Source organism: Cherax quadricarinatus, chromosome 24 (genome assembly GCF_038502225.1).
Source record: "Cherax quadricarinatus isolate ZL_2023a chromosome 24, ASM3850222v1, whole genome shotgun sequence".
Lineage (NCBI taxonomy): Eukaryota > Metazoa > Arthropoda > Malacostraca > Decapoda > Parastacidae > Cherax > Cherax quadricarinatus.
Genome location: NC_091315.1, coordinates 23922864 through 23942931, shown reverse-complemented (window position 1 = coordinate 23942931; position 20068 = coordinate 23922864). Strand labels below are relative to the sequence as shown.

The 20068-nt window shown below is 45.0% G+C and overlaps 1 protein-coding gene across 1 annotated transcript; it reads left to right on the top strand.

Annotated features, from left to right (window-relative positions):
• Positions 1-1796: 1796 nt before the first annotated feature.
• On the top strand, positions 1797-17044 carry LOC128690870 (uncharacterized). The gene is made up of 2 exons (XM_053779625.2): positions 1797-2220; positions 15784-17044. Exons 1-2 carry the CDS (start codon positions 1984-1986, stop codon positions 16894-16896), a joined length of 1350 nt encoding a protein of 449 aa, XP_053635600.1. The 5' UTR covers positions 1797-1983; the 3' UTR covers positions 16897-17044.
• The last annotated feature ends 3024 nt before the right edge of the window (positions 17045-20068 follow it).

Below are 20068 nucleotides of genomic sequence, written 5' to 3'. Positions count from 1 at the left end.
AATTACAGCAGCAACAGTAGGTATAACAGCAGAAGCAGTAGAAGTGCAGCAGCAGCAAAAAAATCGACAGAGGCAACAGCAACGTCAGCTGGCTGCAAACTTGATAGCATCCATTGCATGAGAGACAGCCCTCTCTTCCGGTCCTCCTGTCTACTGGATCTCTGCAGGGGAAGATAGAAGAAAGAGTAAGATTATTATATTTACTAAAAAAGGTAAACCCGTATGGGTTTAGAGGTAAGATCAAGTAAGGTGGGGGAAATAAAGGATAGTGAAGTGGAGACTTGGACGTAAAAGAGTGAGGGAATGGAAAGAGGGAGGGTAGAAAAAGGACTGAAGAGAGAGAGAGGGAAATAAGGCGGACAGGAAGGGAAGGAGGAATGAAGGAAAGTATTATATAGGGAAAAAAAACGAGTGTAAAAAGGAGAGAAGCCACCTGGTGGTGATTTTCACAGTCTCCTGCGTTTATGGAGTCAGTTTAACTCTGCCGAAGTCCCGCTCTGCAGCCCCCATGAATGGCAGGGGCAGCCTTAACGACCCCACTGATGCATGAACTACGACCAGACCTCGTTCAGCGGGTCCAAGAGCCCACCTCCGGGAATACAAACCAGTCGCACCTGCCTCCGCTAAGCGACTTCCCGGGGTCTGCCTTCAAGCTAGGTCTCTCTTGCAGCCTCGAACTGCCGAAGGATCTCTGGTTGCTGGAGGCTGAGCCTCTGAGGTAGTCCAAGAAGCATGAAGCTATCAAGGTCTAGCTAGCTTTAATGGCAGCTTAATGGCCGACATATGTAAAACACCTGGGAACCGCTATTTCAGAACACAGATACGCAGGTGTAGTACCTGTGTCTAATTCATTAATTCGTCTCTACTGTTCACCATTATTGCTTTGAAACATGTCAGATAAGTTTCCCCAAAGAGCCGACCTCATCTTCCTAGATCCATTAAGCATCAGAGGCCGCACTTACATCATCGACATCCTTCAGATGTCGTTATACATTCACTCAGTGACGAAAGCCTTACTGCAGATAGCGGTGAAAACAAAACAAAAAAAATCCCGCAGCAAATAACAGTGTTGGGGAGGGGGGGGGATGGTTGGAAGGCGTCGTGAGGGCCCTGGGAGAGCATGTGGGTAATGGCTCTAACCTAATGTCTTGCGCCTGCCCTGCGTTATGTTGGTAATTGTTACTGCAGGCTACGGATGGGGAGGACCCCGTTCTACCCCGCTCAGGTCGAGTTTGGGGAGCTTAAATATCGTCTTGGGGTGGGTGGGTGTGATGGGTGGGTCTGCTGGGTGGGTCGGGATCGTGAGTGTGTTGTGTGGGTGCCTCAGGCTGGTGCAATAATGTTAGATGAGAGCCGTCATTGCCGCCACACATGTTGATCAGTGACGTCATGCGTCGTGCCTCGCCCGCAGCCAATCAGCCTCGGGCGCGCCACGCACGGGCCAACACGTGAGCAGCGCGCGCCGCTAGCCTCGCCCACTGAGCCCTCATTGGCCGGCCAGCTTCTATCACGACCAATAGCAGCGCAAGTGGGCTGGCCCATTTCCTGGACGCTCACTTCCAGGCAAGACGGCTCTGGTAGACATGCCTTTCTTGTGGATTATATGTCCCTCTTTGTCGCAAGACATCCAGATAAGCCTCATCTCCTGTCGGGGCAAGAAAATGTCTTGTATACGTTGGCAAGGATGGTGCCCATGCCCTTGTGGCTCGGGCACGGGGCATCAGTAGCGGGTATAGAGCAGGTGGCCGTATGGGGATAAAGCTAGAGAACATTACAGGTGAACAGGTAGTGTGGTGCTGAAGGTCACAGTGAACAGTACTGGAGGTGTGCGCCACCACCACCATCACAGACTGCGTGTGCGCGTGTGTGTGTCAGGCAACTTTTGCGTGCATCCTCCCTGGAGAACTTCTTGGGAGGGGGTAGGAGAGGAAGTCTCGCTAAGTCTCTCCTGCCGTAGAGACTTAGTGACGAAGTGCTGCAAATATGAAGTCGACTAGCATAGAGGATCCCAAGATGGAGACCCGGGTACTGATGCCTGCCGAGTTCTCTCTGGTGGTGACGGCGCGCCCGCTACCCCCGCTAGATCGTCTCGTTCCTGCCGAAGACTGCATCAAGGTGTGCGCTACTCGCCCTCTACCCGTCCAGACCCGCTACCTCCCCTTCAGCGGCACCGTCAGAGCTGACAACCTACCGCTGCTGCCCTACCTCTCACCCATGGACGTAAGTACCTCAGACAACCTCCCCAGGAGCAATAGTTGCCTTAAAATCCCCGGTATACTGTACATGAGCGAGGGAAGACGGGACGCAGCTTCCCTGGAGGTATACTCAAGGGAGTCTGCACTCCAACTCTGAGAGGACAGTTTTCCCCTAATGTCTCTTCATTCCATCATTCATCAACTAATTCACTGTGTCCCCTCACAAATTCAAGTTATCAATCCATCTATTCATCGTGACGGTCCCAATTCTTTAAAAACAATCTATATCTTATCTGTAACTGATATCAACTGTTGTAACGACTTTTAAAAGTAACTTAAAAGGACATCAGCTATCTTTTTCCCTGGGATGTCAAAGATGTCAGAAGTTCAGAACAATATCTGTGTTAAGTCTCCCTCGCTCAGGCAGCAGCCGTTTTAAATTATCTTGTGGCATCCAAATCTTTGATTTCATTCCCACGTGAGGAGGTAGTGTGTGTGTGCGTGTATGTGTGTGTGTGTGTACGTGTGTGTGTGTGTGTGTGTGTGTGTACGTGTGTGTGTGTGTGTGTGTGTGTACGTGTGTGTGTGTGTGTGTGTGTACTCACGTAGTTATGTTTGCTGAGGTCGAGTCTTAGCTCACTGTCCCGCCTATTGTACCACAATCACTGGAGTTATTTAGCAAGACAGTCACGTAGAAAGCGCTTAGTTTCTTGTTGAAAGTTCTCTTGATGCGATCAAGAGGCTTTCTACAGGACTTATTTATTCCTGGTCTGTCCGGCCCTATCATACCTGCTAGTGAAACTGTGTAGTGTACCTCAATCCATTTGTTTACCTCCCTGAGACTGAATATATATATATATATATATATATATTTCCTAGCCTTCCTAGGCTTCTGTGCTTTGGGAGTCCATCTGTGCTCCTCTCATTCCTATGCCTCAGTTTTCAATATGTCTTTTCCACCTGAGTATCGAGTACGTAATGTGTGTGTGCGTTGGTGTGTGTGTGTGTATATAATTTTGCTAAATGTTTTGTAATTCTCTGTTTTGCCAACTACACATATTCTCTCTCTCCCTTTCTCTCTCTCTCTCTCTCTCTCTCTCTCTCTCTCTCTCTCTCTCTCTCTCTCTCTCTCTCTCTCTCTCTCTCTCTCTCTCTCTCTCTCTCAAACAATGCCAAGAAAACATTCTCAATTATAAATTAACACACAATACTTATGACGTGATCTGTACTGTCTCACCACAAGTAACATCTCAAGTGTAACAGTAAATACATCACAGGTCGTAATACATCACAGGTCGTAATACATCACAGGTCGTAATACATCACAGGTCGTAATACATCACAGGTCGTAATACACGTAGTAATACTTTTGTTACCACAAACAATAAGAGTAATAATGCAAATAACAACGTAACAATACGAGCAGTGTTACAAGTAATATCACAAGTAATATCACGGGTAATATCACAGGTAATATCACAGGTAATATCACAGGTAATATCACAGGTAATATCACAGGCACTATCACAGGTAATATCACAGGTAATATCACAGGTAATATCACAGATAATATCACAGATAATATCACAGGTAATGTCACAGGTAATATCACAGGCACTATCACAGGTAATATCACAGGTAATATCACAGGTAATATCACAGGTAATATCACAGATAATATCACAGATAATATCACAGGTAATATCACAGGTAATATCACAGGCACTATCACAAGTAATATCACAGGTAATATCACAGGTAATATCACAGGTAATATCACAGATAATATCACAGATAATATCACAGGTAATATCACAAGTAATATCACAGGTAATATCACAGGCACTATCACAGGTAATATCACAGGTAATATCACAGGTAATATCACAGATAATATCACAGATAATATCACAGGTATTATCACAGGTAATATCACAGGCACTATCACAGGTAATATCACAGGTAATATCACAGGTAATATCACAGATAATATCACAGGTAATATCACAGATAATATCACAGATAATATCACATATAATATCACAGGTAATATCACAGGTAATATCACAGGTATTATCACAGGTAATATCACAAGTAATATCACAGATAATATCACAGGTAATATCACAGGTAATATTACAGGTAATATCACAGGTAATATCACAGATAATATCACAGATAATATCACATATAATATCACAGGTAATATCACAGGTAATATCACAGGTAATATTACAGATAATATCACAGGTAATATCACAGGAAATATTACAGGTAATATCACAGGTAATATCACAGATAATATCACAAGTAATATCATAGATACTATCAGAGGTAATATCACAAATAATATCACAGATAATATCACAGGTAATATCACAGGTAATATTGCAGAATTCCTAAAGACAGAATATTTCAAATTCATTGACGTCTATTCCAGTGTCACTACTACTACTACTACTACTACTACTACTACTACTACTACTACTACTACTACTACTACTACTACTAATAATAATAATAATAATAATAATAATAATAATAATAATAATAATAATTTCTCATTGTACATATTGACATGAGGAAGGAAGTGGATCATCCCGAAAAGGAAAACGACTGTAGACTCGATCCTCCTTCCTTCAAATCACCCTATCTCCTCCCCCTCCCTCCTTTCTTCCGCCTCTTTTCGACCCCCCCCCCCCCTCCCTTTTTTTTTATTTTTTCCATCTATTTTTTGGGGGGAGAGAATAAATCCAGGTTCTCGTCGCCTAAATTGATTTCGGTCTGTTTCGTACCGAAATTTGTTCTGCAGTCGTGGCTGGTGTCGTGTTTGCTGGCTTACCTTGCAATTTATACCTACTGATACTACGTCCTCACCATCGGGTACAGGACCTACTTGTTGAGTACAAGTCTTGCTAATTGAGTGCAGGTGCTAATCACAGTATTGGTACTAATCATTCAAGTCCTAACTCATCTATATACTTAATGAGCATGAAACCAACTCAGAGTACAAGATCTTAGAGTGCAAAAGAAAACCTATTCCTACAGTACTAAGACGTACTCTCAGAGTACCAGCTTCCGTGGTCACTCAGCATCACATAACAAGATAACCAGGCAAGAATACGTAATTAGCATAATGAGTAAAGGAGAGGTTCAACACGCCTTCAAGCCTTATTAATTCTCCACATATAATTAGCGGGGAACACAGTTATCGCGACATAACATACAACCCGGCAATTAACAGCCAATGCAACACCTGCAACCCGGCAATTAACCCTAAATGCAACACCTGCAGCCCCGGTAATTAACACCCAATGCAACACCTGCACTCGGTAATTTCGCACAAGGAGTCAGTAGCTCGTAGCGTCGTTCGCATAGGGATGAGGGAAGTGAGGAGGATCTGCAAACGGGGATACAAGGGAGGGGGCGCCCACAAACAAGCACGCACACGCACACACACACACACTCACACACACACACACACACACACACACACACACACACACACACACACACACACACACACACACACACACACACACACACACACACATACACCGAGTCCAAAAGAACCGATTTACACAAGCAGTTACAACAGAAAAAAATAGGACAGGAAAAGAACTAGCAGTCAAACCATACAAACGACAACTTTCTGAACTGTTAATTAAAACATCTGTCGAACTCTCTTGTTTATACGAGTAACTCTGTTTTTGTGCTATATAAGGGATACTATATTACTCTGCTACATTTAAAATTATCGTCATTTTCAAGGGAAAGCACCAAAAACGCAAGGGTCGTGCACACGAGTGAAAAAAATGTTAGCTGTAAGATCTCTCTCAACGTTCTGCCAAACAGGATAGTTTACACGGGACTTGCAAGGTGATCCGTCAGTCATAACCAGCTCTTAAGACGCAGAAAGTGCTTCCTTCCGTCACTGCATCCTCCGTCACCGCCTCCGTCACCACCTCCGTCACCTCTCCACTGTGATGGTGCTCCTCCAGGTTGCCCGCGGGGAACCCAGACATCGGGCCGCACCAAAGATAATAGAGAAGGTTTATTATGGTAGCAGAGGTAAAGACCACAGCCCCGGGACTGTCATATTATCTCATGCACTGGAGAGAGAGAGAGGGAGAGAGAGGGAGAGAGAGAGAGAGGGAGAGAGAGAGAGATAGAATTATATATTCAGAAACCATCATTCATAATCCAGCAATACCTTTAACTTTTAAAAGAAAAATGAATGAAACAATGTGACCCGATGACATAAAAGTTGAAGAGTAGTAGTATAGTAGTAGTAGTGGCAGTAGCAGTGATAGTAGTAGTACTAGCGGCAGCAGTAGTAGTACTAGCGGCAGCAGTAGTAGTACTAGCGGCAGCAGTAGTAGTACTAGCGGCAGCAGTAGTAGTACTAGCGGCAGCAGTAGTAGTACTAGCGGCAGCAGTAGTAGTACTAGCGGCAGCAGTAGTAGTACTAGCGGCAGCAGTAGTAGTACAGTCATCCTATCTACTTAAACTCATCCTATATACCTACAATCAACCTATCTACCTACAGTCATTCGAAATACTCAGAGCCCATCAAGTAGAATTTGCTCCTCTTCAAGTTAATTAAAGAAGAAGAAGAAGAAGAAGAAGAAGAAGAAGAAGAAGAAGAAGAAGAAGAAGAAGAAGAAAAAGAGGAATTTGAGAAGTACCATAAACAAAGAGAATGTGTTCGCTACGGACTGTGAAGTTGGCTGCCGCGCCACGCTGTGACCTACCTGAAGGCGCATGTTCCGCAGTCAACTCTCTTGTCTTCAGACACGTCGCCAGCGCGCCGCGTCGCGCCGCACCTCTTCCTGCGCGCACCAAGTCGGTGCGAGCGCATCGGGAGGACGCACGCCCGTAATTAGGTAGCACTGAGGCAGTATAGTCCCTAGGGGCCAGCCTCCAGGCCACCTGCGTTCCAAACTCCTACACCTGACACCGACTTTGACTTCCCCCTCCATCATTCCTTCCCCCTCCCTCCTTCCTTCCCCCTCCCTCCTTCCTTCCCCCTTCTTCATTCCAATTTTCTCCCTTATTTACCCAAAATTATTAATGGTAATTATTAATAATGGGATTATGGGCCGTATAGGGAGATTAATGGTTGAGAGAGAGATACAGAGGAACGTCATTTTTTGAGATTCTGAGATTGTTGTGATATTTTTTTTGAGTTTCCTGTCTTGGGTCTGTTTCTTGAGTATATGTCTTGGGTCTGTGTCTTGTCTTGGGCCTGTGTCCTATCTTGGGTCTGTGTTTTGTCTTGGGTCTAGGGCTATAGATATTGTATGTCTCACGGAGTGCCTTCAAGATCCCCGAGCATCACCGCTGCCTCCAGCCCATCACTGCTACCACACGCTCATTTCCGGTACCACCAGAACATCACTGCTGCTACAAGACCATCACTGTGTACTCACCTAGTTGTACTCACCTAGTTGAGGTTGCAGGGGTCGAGTCCAAGCTCCTGGCCACGCCTCTTCACTGGTCGCTACTAGGTCACTCTCCCTGAACCGTGAGCTTTATCATACCTCTACTTAAAGCTATGTATGGATCCTGACTCCACCACATCGCTTCCCAAACTATTCCACTTCCTGACTACTCTGTGGCTGAAGAAATACTTCCTAACATCCCTGTGATTCATCTGTGTCTTCAACTTCCAACTGTGTCCCCTTGTTGCTGTGCCCCATCTCTGGAACACCCTGTCTTTGTCCACCTTGTCAATTCCTCTCAGTATTTTGTATGTCGTTATCATGTCTTCCCTATCTCTCCTGTCCTAGAGTGTCGTCAGGTTGATTTCCCTTAACCTCTCCTCGTAGGACATACCTCTTAGCTATGGAAGTAGTCTTGTTGCAAGTGTGTGTGTGTGTGTGTGTGTGTGTGTGTGTGTGTGTGTGTGTGTGTGTGTGTGTGTGTGTGTGTGTGTGTGTGTGTGTGTGTGTGTGTGTGTGTGTGTGTCTGTGTGTGTGTCTGTGTATGCTCACATATTTGTACTCACCTATTTGTGGTTGCATGGGTCGAGCAGTAACTCCTGCCCCCCCCCCCTCTTCGCTGGTCGTTAATAGGACCACTTTCTCCCTTCTATGTGTGTGTGGGGGCGGGGGCACAATTACCGTTCGGAGGATCGAGCCTTCACCAGTCCATGTGCTGACTGGCCCACGTGGGTTCAGCGCATCTACCAACACATTATATCCTACTTAACTCACACGCTGCAACAACTTAACTCACACGCTGCAACAACTTAACTCACACGCTGCAACAACTTAACTCACACGCTGGAATAACTTAACTCACACGCTGCAATAACTTAACTCACACACTGCAACAACTTAACTCACACGCTGCAATAACTTAACTCACACGCTGCAACAACTTAACTCACACGCTGCAACAACTTAACTCACACACTGCAATAACTAAACTCACGCACTGCAATAACTTAACTCACACGCTGCAATAACTAAACTCACACACTGCAACAACTTAACTCACACGCTGCAATAACTTAACTCACACACTGCAATAACTTAACTCACACACTGCAACAACTTAACTCACACGCTGCAACAACTTAACTCACACGCTGCAACAACTTAACTCAAACGCTGGAATAACTTAACTCACACACTGCAATAACTTAACTCACACACTGCAACAACTTAACTCACACGCTGCAACAACTTAACTCACACGCTGCAACAACTTAACTCACACACTGCAACAACTTAACTCACACGCTGCAACAACTTAACTCACACGCTGCAACAACTTAACTCACACACTGCAACAACTAAACTCACACACTGCAACAACTTAACTCACACGCTGCAACAACTTAACTCACACGCTGCAACAACTTAACTCACACACTGCAACAACTAAACTCACACACTGCAACAACTTAACTCACACGCTGCAACAACTTAACTCACACACTGCAACAACTTAACTCACACGCTGCAACAACTTAACTCACACGCTGCAACAACTTAACTCACACGCTGCAGTAACTTAACTCACTGCAACAACTTAACTCACACGCTGCAACAACTTAACTCACACGCTGCAGTAACTTAACTCACTGCAACAACTTAACTCACACGCTGCAATAACTAAACTCACACGCTGAAACAACTTAGGAGGAATGGAAGGGAGAAAGGATGGAAAGAAGGGAGAGACGGAAGGGGTACGGGCATAGGAAGGGAGAGGTGTGGGAGGAGGTTGGGGAGGAGTCTGATAGAGAGAAGAGAGAGAGAGAGAGGAGAGACAGAGAGACAGAGAGAGACAAAGAGAGACAGAGAGACAGAGAGAGAGACAGAGAGAGAGACAGAGAGAGAGAGAGAGAGAGAGAGAGAGAGAAAGAGAGAGAGAGAGAGAGGAAGTTGACAGGGCAGGGCACTGGTTGAGGGGGTGATGTAGATGGTTCTAAGAGACGGGGTGATGTAGATGGTTCTAAGAGACGGGGTGATGTAGATGGTTCTAAGAGACGGGGTGATGTAGATGGTTCTAAGAGACGGGGTGATGTAGATGGTTCTAAGAGACGGGGTGATGTAGATGGTTCTAAGAGACGGGGTGATGTAGATGGTTCTAAGAGACGGGGTGATGTAGATGGTTCTAAGAGACGGGGTGATGTAGATGGTTCTAAGAGACGGGGTGATGTAGATGGTTCTAAGAGACGGGGTGATGTAGATGGTTCTAAGAGACGGGGTGATGTAGATGGTTCTAAGAGACGGGGTGATGTAGATGGCTCTAAGAGACGGGGTGGTGTAGACGGCTCTAAGAGACGGGGTGATGTAGATGGTTCTAAGAGACGGGGTGATGTAGATGGCTCTAAGAGACGGGGTGATGTAGATGGTTCTAAGAGACGGGGTGATGTAGATGGTTCTAAGAGACGGGGTGATGTAGATGGCTCTAAGAGACGGGGTGATGTAGATGGTTCTAAGAGACGGGGTGATGTAGATGGCTCTAAGAGACGGGGTGATGTAGATGGTTCTAAGAGACGGGGTGATGTAGATGGTTCTAAGAGACGGGGTGATGTAGATGGTTCTAAGAGACGGGGTGATGTAGATGGCTCTAAGAGACGGGGTGATGTAGATGGTTCTAAGAGACGGGGTGATGTAGATGGTTCTAAGAGACGGGGTGATGTAGATGGTTCTAAGAGACGGGGTGATGTAGATGGTTCTAAGAGACGGGGTGATGTAGATGGTTCTAAGAGACGGGGTGATGTAGATGGTTCTAAGAGACGGGGTGATGTAGATGGTTCTAAGAGACGGGGTGATGTAGATGGTTCTAAGAGACGGGGTGATGTAGATGGTTCTAAGAGACGGGGTGATGTAGATGGTTCTAAGAGACGGGGTGATGTAGATGGTTCTAAGAGACGGGGTGATGTAGATGGTTCTAAGAGACGGGGTGATGTAGATGGTTCTAAGAGACGGGGTGATGTAGATGGTTCTAAGAGACGGGGTGATGTAGATGGTTCTAAGAGACGGGGTGATGTAGATGGTTCTAAGAGACGGGGTGATGTAGATGGTTCTAAGAGACGGGGTGATGTAGATGGCTCTAAGAGACGGGGTGATGTAGATGGTTCTAAGAGACGGGGTGATGTAGATGGCTCTAAGAGACGGGGTGATGTAGATGGTTCTAAGAGACGGGGTGGTGTAGACGGCTCTAAGAGACGGGGTGATGTAGATGGTTCTAAGAGACGGGGTGATGTAGATGGCTCTAAGAGACGGGGTGGTGTAGACGGCTCTAAGAGACGGGGTGATGTAGATGGTTCTAAGAGACGGGGTGATGTAGATGGCTCTAAGAGACGGGGTGATGTAGATGGTTCTAAGAGACGGGGTGGTGTAGACGGTTCTAAGAGACGGGGTGATGTAGATGGTTCTAAGAGACGGGGTGATGTAGATGGCTCTAAGAGACGGGGTGGTGTAGACGGCTCTAAGAGACGGGGTGATGTAGATGGTTCTAAGAGACGGGGTGATGTAGATGGTTCTAAGAGACGGGGTGATGTATATGGCTCTAAGAGACGGGGTGGTGTAGACGGCTCTAAGAGACGGGGTGATGTAGATGGTTCTAAGAGACGGGGTGATGTAGATGGTTCTAAGAGACGGGGTGGTGTAGACGGTTCTAAGAGACGGGGTGATGTAGATGGTTCTAAGAGACGGGGTGGTGTAGACGGTTCTAAGAGACGGGGTGATGTAGATGGTTCTAAGAGACGGGGTGATGTAGATGGTTCTAAGAGACGGGGTGGTGTAGACGGTTCTAAGAGACGGGGTGATGTAGATGGTTCTAAGAGACGGGGTGGTGTAGACGGTTCTAAGAGACGGGGTGATGTAGATGGTTCTAAGAGACGGGGTGATGTAGATGGCTCTAAGAGACGGGGTGATGTAGACGGCTCTAAGAGACGGGGTGATGTAGATGGTTCTAAGAGACGGGGTGATGTAGATGGCTCTGAGAGAGTGAAGGAGGATGTAGATACTCGTTCACGGGTTGTTAACAATTACCTCTTCATTTACGATAACACCGTGAGATTAAAATTGGAAAAAAAGTTAAGATGGTTAACAGAGTGAACGATAACAGGGTGAACGATGACAGGGTGAACGATGACAGGGTGAACGATGACAGGGTGAACGATGACAGTGTGAACGATGACAGGGTGAACGATGACAGGGTGAACGATGACAGAGTGAACGATGACAGAGTGAACGATGACAGGGTGAACGATGACAGGGTGAACGATGACAGTGTGAACGATGACAGGGTGAACGATGACAGGGTGAACGATGACAGGGTGAACGATGACAGGGTGAACGATGACAGGGTGAACGATGACAGAGTGAACGATGACAGAGTGAACGATGACTAAGGGAACGATGACAGGGTAAACGATGACAGAGTGAACGATGACTAAGGGAACGATGACAGGGTAAACGATGACAGAGTGAACGATGACAGAGTGAAAGATAACAGGGTGAACGATGACAGGGTGAACGATGACAGAGTGAACGATGACAGGGTGAACGATGACTAAGGGAACGATGACAGGGTAAACGATGACAGAGTGAACGATGACAGAGTGAACGATGACTAAGGGAACGATGACAGGGTAAACGATGACAGAGTGAACGATGACAGGGTGAACGATGACTAAGGGAACGATGACAGGGTAAACGATGACAGAGTGAACGATGACAGAGTGAACGATAACAGGGTGAACAATGACAGGGTGAACGATGACAGGGTGAACGATGACTAAGGGAACGATGACAGGGTAAACGATGACAGAGTGAACGATGACAGGGTGAACGATGACAGAGTGAACGATGACAGAGTGAACGATGACTAGGGGAACGATGACAGGGTAAACGATGACAGAGTGAACGATGACAGAGTGAACGATGACTAAGGGAACGATGACAGTGTGAACGATGACAGGGTGAACGATGACAGAGTGAACGATGACAGAGTGAACGATGACAGTGTGAACGATGACAGGGTGAACGATGACAGAGTGAACGATGACAGAGTGAACGATGACAGAGTGAAAGATGACAGGGTGAACGATGACAGAATGAACGATGACAGAGTGAACGATGACAGAGTGAACGATGACAGAGTGAACGATGACAGAATGAACGATGACAGAGTGAACGATGACAGGGTGAACGATGACAGAATGAACGATGACAGAGTGAACGATGACAGAGTGAACGATGACAGGATGAACGATGACAGAATGAACGATGACAGAGTGAACGATGACAAAGTGAACGATGACAGAATGAACGATGACAGAGTGAACGATGACAGGGTGAACGATGACAGAATGAACGATGACAGAGTGAACGATGGCAGAGTGAACGATGACAGAGTGAACGATGACAGAGTGAACGATGACAGAATGAATGATGACAGAGTGAACGATGACAGAGTGAACGATGACAGAGTGAACGATGACAGAATGAACGATGACAGTGTGAACGATGGCAGAGTGAACGATGACAGAATGAACGATGACAGGGTGAACGATGACAGAATGAACGATGACAGGGTGAACGATGACAGAATGAACGATGACAGGGTGAACGATGACAGAATGAACGATGGCAGAGTGAACGATGACAGAATGAACGATGACAGAGTGAACGATGACAGGTTGAACGATGAAAGAATGAACGATGACAGGGTGAACGATGACAGAGTGAACGATGACAGGTTGAACGATGACAGGGTGAACGATGACAGAATGAACGATGGCAGAGTGAACGATGACAGAATGAACGATGACAGGGTGAACGATGACAGAGTGAACGATGGCAGAGTGAACGATGACAGAATGAACGATGACAGGGTGAACGATGGCAGAGTGAACGATGACAGAGTGAACGATGGCAGAGTGAACGATGACAGAATGAACGATGACAGGGTGAACGATGACAGGGTGAACGATGACAGGGTGAACGATGACAGGGTGAACGATGACCGGGTGAACGATGACAGAGTGAACGATGACAGGGTGAACGATGATAGAATGAACGATGGCAGAGTGAACGATGACAGGGTGAACGATGACAGAGTGAACGATGGCAGAGTGAACGATGACAGAATGAACGATGACAGGGTGAACGATGACAGGGTGAACGATGACAGGGTGAACGGTGACAGGGTGAACAATGACAGAGTGAGCGATTACAGAATGAACGATGACAGGGTGAACGATGACAGAATGAACGATGACAGGGTGAACGATGACAGGGTGAACGATGACAGGGTGAACGGTGACAGGGTGAACGATGGCAGGGTGAACGATGACAGAATGAACGATGACAGGGTGAACGATGACAGGGTGAACGATGACAGGGTGAACGGTGACAGGGTGAACAATGACAGAGTGAGCGATTACAGAATGAACGATGACAGGGTGAACGATGACAGGGTGAACGATGACAGGGTGAACGATGACAGAGTGAACGATGGCAGAGTGAACGATGACAGAATGAACGATGACAGGGTGAACGATGACAGGGTGAACGATGACAGGGTGAACGGTGACAGGGTGAACAATGACAGAGTGAGCGATTACAGAATGAACGATGACAGGGTGAACGATGGCAGGGTGAACGATGACAGGGTGAACGATGACAGGGTGAACGATGACAGGGTGAACGATGGCAGGGTGAACGATGACAGAGTGAACGATGACAGGGTGAACGATGGCAGGGTGAACGATGACAGAGTGAACGATGACAGGGTGAACGATGGCAGGGTGAACGATGACAGGGTGAACGATGACAGGGTGAACGATGACAGGGTGAACGATGGCAGGGTGAACGATGACAGAGTGAACGATGACAGGGTGAACGATGGCAGGGTGAACGATGACAGAGTGAACGATGACAGGGTGAACGATGGCAGGGTGAACGATGACAGTGTGAACGATGACACGGTGAACGATGACAGGGTGAACGATGACAGGGTGAACGATGGCAGGGTGAACGATGACAGTGTGAACGATGACACGGTGAACGATGACACGGTGAACGATGACAGGGTGAACGATGACAGGGTGAACGATGGCAGGGTGAACGATGACAGGGTGAACGATGACAGGGTGAACGATGACAGGGTGAACGATGACAGGGTGAACGATGACAGGGTGAACGATGGCAGGGTGAACGATGACAGAGTGAACGATGACAGTGTGAACGATGACAGGGTGAACGACGACAGGGTGAACTAGGGGGAGTGGAAGCACTCGAGCATAACCATTGGGGAGGGTAGTTCCAATTGCTTGGATCAAGAGACCATCACTGGCATCAAGGAACCCGCCTTGAAGAGACTCTGACAGACCTTCACACTCATGGAAAACTAGGCACTAAGCACTGCTGGCGGCACCCCCTGTGGCACCCTCCTGTGGCATCAATGGCACCCTCCTATTGATTACCTTCGCTCTAGTGAATATAGAAAGCAGATTTATGGAAATGAATATTATGCATGTTGTTTTATTCATCCGTTTATGTGTACGTAAGTGTATATGAACGTATATGTTTGTATCTGTGGGTATGTTTATATCTGTGTGTACATGTATATGGTTGTGTCTGTGTGCGTGAGTATGGTTCTTTCTGTTTGTACGTGAGTATGGTTGTGTCTGTGTATACGTGGGCATAGTTGTACCTTCTGTGGGAGAGTGTATGTTTGTGTGTCTGTGTTTATTTTCTGTGGACGGAAGTGCTCATTCTTAACCCGTCCTTATATACAGGTTGTTTCACACGTCGGACGCCCCGAGCTGGTCCTCCTGTAGTTGCAACACCCTTGTTTGTATATTATATCTGTAGTAAACGATAACTCGGGGCCTCGTACGAGTGCAACACCCTGTACACGAGCAGACATTTTCTTATATCTTGTGGAGGAATGTCCACGAGCGGTTTAGAACGAGTGGAACCACAACACACGCTATTATATGTAATTTACGTTAAGTGCTAAACCCATATGGGTTATTCAGCGTAAGACTTGGTGGAGGCTTGATCCTCCGTGTGCTCCCAGTGGTCAATAACTAATTAACATTCTCTCTTCACAGGTGCGCTCCAGGTACGGTGGGTACGACTCCGTAGACGAGGAGGGACGCCGTACCTGCAACTGGGTACGATTCCTGAAGGTAGCACCCGTTTACAGCCACGAAGTGAACCTCGTGGGGCGCCGCGCGGGGCCCCGGGGCGAGGTGATCTTCGAAGTGGTGAGGGAGATCCTGCCTGGAGGGGAGCTGCTGGCTTTCCTGCTGCCGGACCTCAACGGAGAAAACGCCCTCTTGCTGCCGGCGCTCACCTTCATTCGTTCCTCCCTCTACCGTCGCACTATTGACTCCATTATGGCTGAGGCGCCGCTGGACCTCTCCAGGTCCCTGCTGACCTCGCCTGCTGTGCGACCCTCCCACACCAGAGTCTTGTCGCGAGACTCTGATGCTGTTTCCCCATCGTCGTCTCCTTCACCCTCGTCATCACCCGCATCTTCAACGTCCTCAGCTCCAGCTTTCTCACCAACATCCTCGTCTATGTTCCACATGGGTCGTCCGCCGCTACAGTTCGGACTGCCCCCTCGCCTGCCCATGGGTCTTGCCCCACAGTCTCCCTCGGCAATGTCTACAGGTAGTTCCTCTGGTATCTCCGTCCAAAACAGTTCCGTCTCGCCGACTCTGGCCCCCGTCAAGCGTCGGGAACGGACTATGCTGCCGTGCTCAGAGTGCGGTAAGGCCTTTGATCGTCCGTCATTGTTGAAGCGGCACATGAGGACCCACACTGGGGAGAAGCCTCACGCCTGTGATGTCTGCGGTAAAGGCTTCTCGACCAGCTCCTCGCTCAACACTCACCGACGCATCCACAGCGGTGAGAAGCCACACCAGTGTGGCGTGTGTGGCAAGAGGTTCACCGCCTCCTCCAACCTCTACTACCACAAGATGACGCACGTCAAGGAGAAACCTCACAAGTGTTCGCTGTGCACCCGCTCCTTCCCGACGCCTGGAGACCTGCGATCACACATGTTCGTGCACAACGGCCAGTGGCCGCACAAGTGCACAGTGTGTGGCAAGGGCTTCAGCAAGCTCACCAACCTGCGCAACCACGCACTCCTTCACTCAGCCAAGACACGTGTACCTCCATCCTCAGCTCCTGTGTCTCCTTCCTCAGCCTCCCTCTAGCCCCCTCCCTCTACTCCTTACAACTCACAACATGGTCAACAACAAAAATCTCATCTCTTCATCTTCCTCAGGCGTTTAATGCCTCCCCAGGCACTCCCTTCCCCGGATGCAGATTCAGCCTTCTCACCAAACATGACACAATGCCAAATAGAGTCTAGAGGCTTTCCTCACCTGCCGCCACCTACTGAATTGCACCCGAGACTATTCCCTTTCCAAACGACCCTTGTTACCTCTCCAGACACATCCTTTTCTGTCCCAGTTATCTCATTTTTTCCACCTCTTCTATTATTCCCCTTCCACAGGCCCCATTCCTCTTCCAAATGCCCCCATTTCTCTTCCACGCACCCCAGACGTTCCTGTTTCTCTTCCACACACCCTACTCCTTTTCCAGACGCCTTGGCGTGACATACCTCCTCTCCCTCATCTGTGATCTCCTACATATGTGTGCAATATTTATTTTTTGTAAATAATGTAAATGTATATAAATAAATAAATACATATATATATATATATATAAATAAATATATTTGTCCATCAGCCTATATGTGTGAATAAACGTCATAAGTCAAGTGCATACCTTTCTTATTTATATCCTTAACGTCCTGCAGGTGTACTGATACACTCAGCTCTGATGGAATGCATAATGCACTTCGAAGCAAACTTTGGCGTAAGTCGAATTAATTAGGTTAGGTTAGGTTAAGTTAGGTTAGGTTAAGTTAGGTTAGGTTAGGTTAGGTAAAGTTCGTCAGAAAACAGGTCAGGTGTTTCCTGACGCGGGTCTTAGATGATGATCCGCCGTTAGAGCTTTTGGTCATGTGACCGAGGCCTTCCACTGGCTTACCGGTCCATCCCTTTAAAAAATATGGTCGTAGTAACAAGAATTTAGTTACGAAGATCCAACTTTGTGATTTCAGTGACATTAATCTTGATAGGTAAAAGGACACAAGTGTAACTAATGTGTCATTTTACCGTGGAAACGTTTCGCTCTCCAGGAGCTGTATCAAGCCGTAACAAATAATACAGGAACACAAGAGTGACATATATAAGTATTGCTCGTCATGGCTTGACAAAGCTGGAGAGCGAAACGTTGCTACAATAAAATGTCGCATTAGTTACACCTGCGTCCTCTTACCTAACATATTGTGGGTAATTCTAGCAACATTATTACGATATTCATCTTACGAGACAGAAGGTATCGTTCAGTGGCCCCAAATTATTATAAAACAAGAACACGCCGTAAATGACAGACAGTATCGTTCGCAGTCGTTTTATCAAACCTGTCGCCATCTTTCTGGTTTTTAAACCAGTAATAATAATGTTCTTTTAGATAATACAGGGTGTTTCAAAACGCTGGGTCCATCATTATTAAAAGTCCATAAAACTGGGTCCATCATTATTAAAAGTCCATAAAACTGGGTCCATCATTATTAAAAGTCCATAAAACTGGGTCCATCATTATTAAAAGTCCATAAAACTGGGTCCATCATTATTAAACGCCCTTAAAATTTGGTCCATCATTATTAAACGCCCTTAAAATTTGGTCCATCATTATTAAACGCCCTTAAAATTTGGTCCATCATTATTAAACATCCAATATTATGATTTTTAAATAATAATATTTTTAGACAATAAATAATCGTAACATATCAGAAAATATTTTAGACATATCGACAATATTTTCTACAAAATTATTTTAGACTAATATTTTAGACATGATTATTATTATATCCAGTATTAATATTTATAGGCAGTAATAATATGCAGTTAATAGTTAATGTTCCTGTTACTTCATGGTTGCACAAGCAATGTTGCAATGTTGCAATGTTGCAGTGTTTAATGTTGCAATGTTGATGTTGCAGTGTTTAATGTTGCAATGTTGATGGTGCAATGTTCAATGTTGCAATGTTGCAGTGTTTAATGTTGCAATGTTGCAGTGTTTAATGTTGCAATGTTGCAGTGTTTACTGTTGCAATTTTGCAGTGTTTAATGTTGCAATGTTCGATGCAACAATGTTTAATGCTGCAGTGTTTACAGTTGCAGTGTTCAATGGTTATGTGTTTAATGTTACACTGTTTAGTGTTACAATGTTTAATGTTGCAATGTTAATGTTGCAATGTTTTAGTGCTGTAATGTTTAACGTTACAATCTTTAATGTAGGAGTGTTTAATGTTTATTGTTACAATGTTGCAATGGTTAATATTGCAGTGGTTAATATTGCAACATGTAACATTGCAATATTTAGTGTTGCCATATTTAATGTTGCAATAATTATTGTTGCAATATCTAATGTTGTAATATTTAATGTTGCAATATTTAATGTTGTAATATTTAAGGTTGTAATATTTTTCTTGTAATATTTAATGTTGCAATATTTAATGTTGCAATATTTAATGTTGTCATATTTAATGTTGCAATATTTAATGCTGCAATATTTAATGTTGCAATAGTTAATGTTGCAATAGTTAATGTTGCACTGTTTAATGTTGCACTATTTAATGTTGCAATATTTAATGTTGCCATATTTAATGTTGCAATATTTAATGCTGCAATATTTAATGTTGCAATATTTAATGTTGCAATAGTTAACGTTGCACTATTTAATGTTGCACTATTTAATGTTGCAATATTTAATGTTGTCACATTTAATGTTGCACTATTTAATGTTGCCATATTTAATGTTGCAATATTTAATGTTGCAATATTTAATGTTGCCATATTTAATGTTGCAATATTTAATGTTGCACTATTTAATGTTGCATTGCATAATATGGGCTCCAGTCCCTCAGAACAAGAGCCCATCACTAACACCCGAAAAAGTTATTTATCTTATCGAGAAAAAATAAAGAAATAATAAACAAAAATAATGCAAAAAAAATACTGATAAATTTTCTTGATTTTTTGTGAGAAAAAGAATTATTTTAAAAATAATTGTTGACAACTATTATTAAATAATTTTTTTGGAATTCTCATTACATTTCGAAAATAAATATAATATAATATAATAATAATAATAATAATAATAATAATAATAATAATAATAATAATAATAATAATAATAATAATAATAATAATAATAATAATAATAATAATAATATAAATAATTAAAATAATAAGCAATAATTTTTTTCGAAATTCTCATTACATTTCGAAAATAAATAAATAATAATAATTA

Coding starts and splice junctions, on each gene's coding strand:
- LOC128690870 (XM_053779625.2), top strand. CDS start 1,984: ATGAAGTCGACTAGCATAGAGGATCCCAAGATGGAGACCCGGGTACTG. Junction 2,221..15,783: donor CCTACCTCTCACCCATGGAC/GTAAGTACCTCA, acceptor CTCTCTTCACAG/GTGCGCTCCAGGTACGGTGG.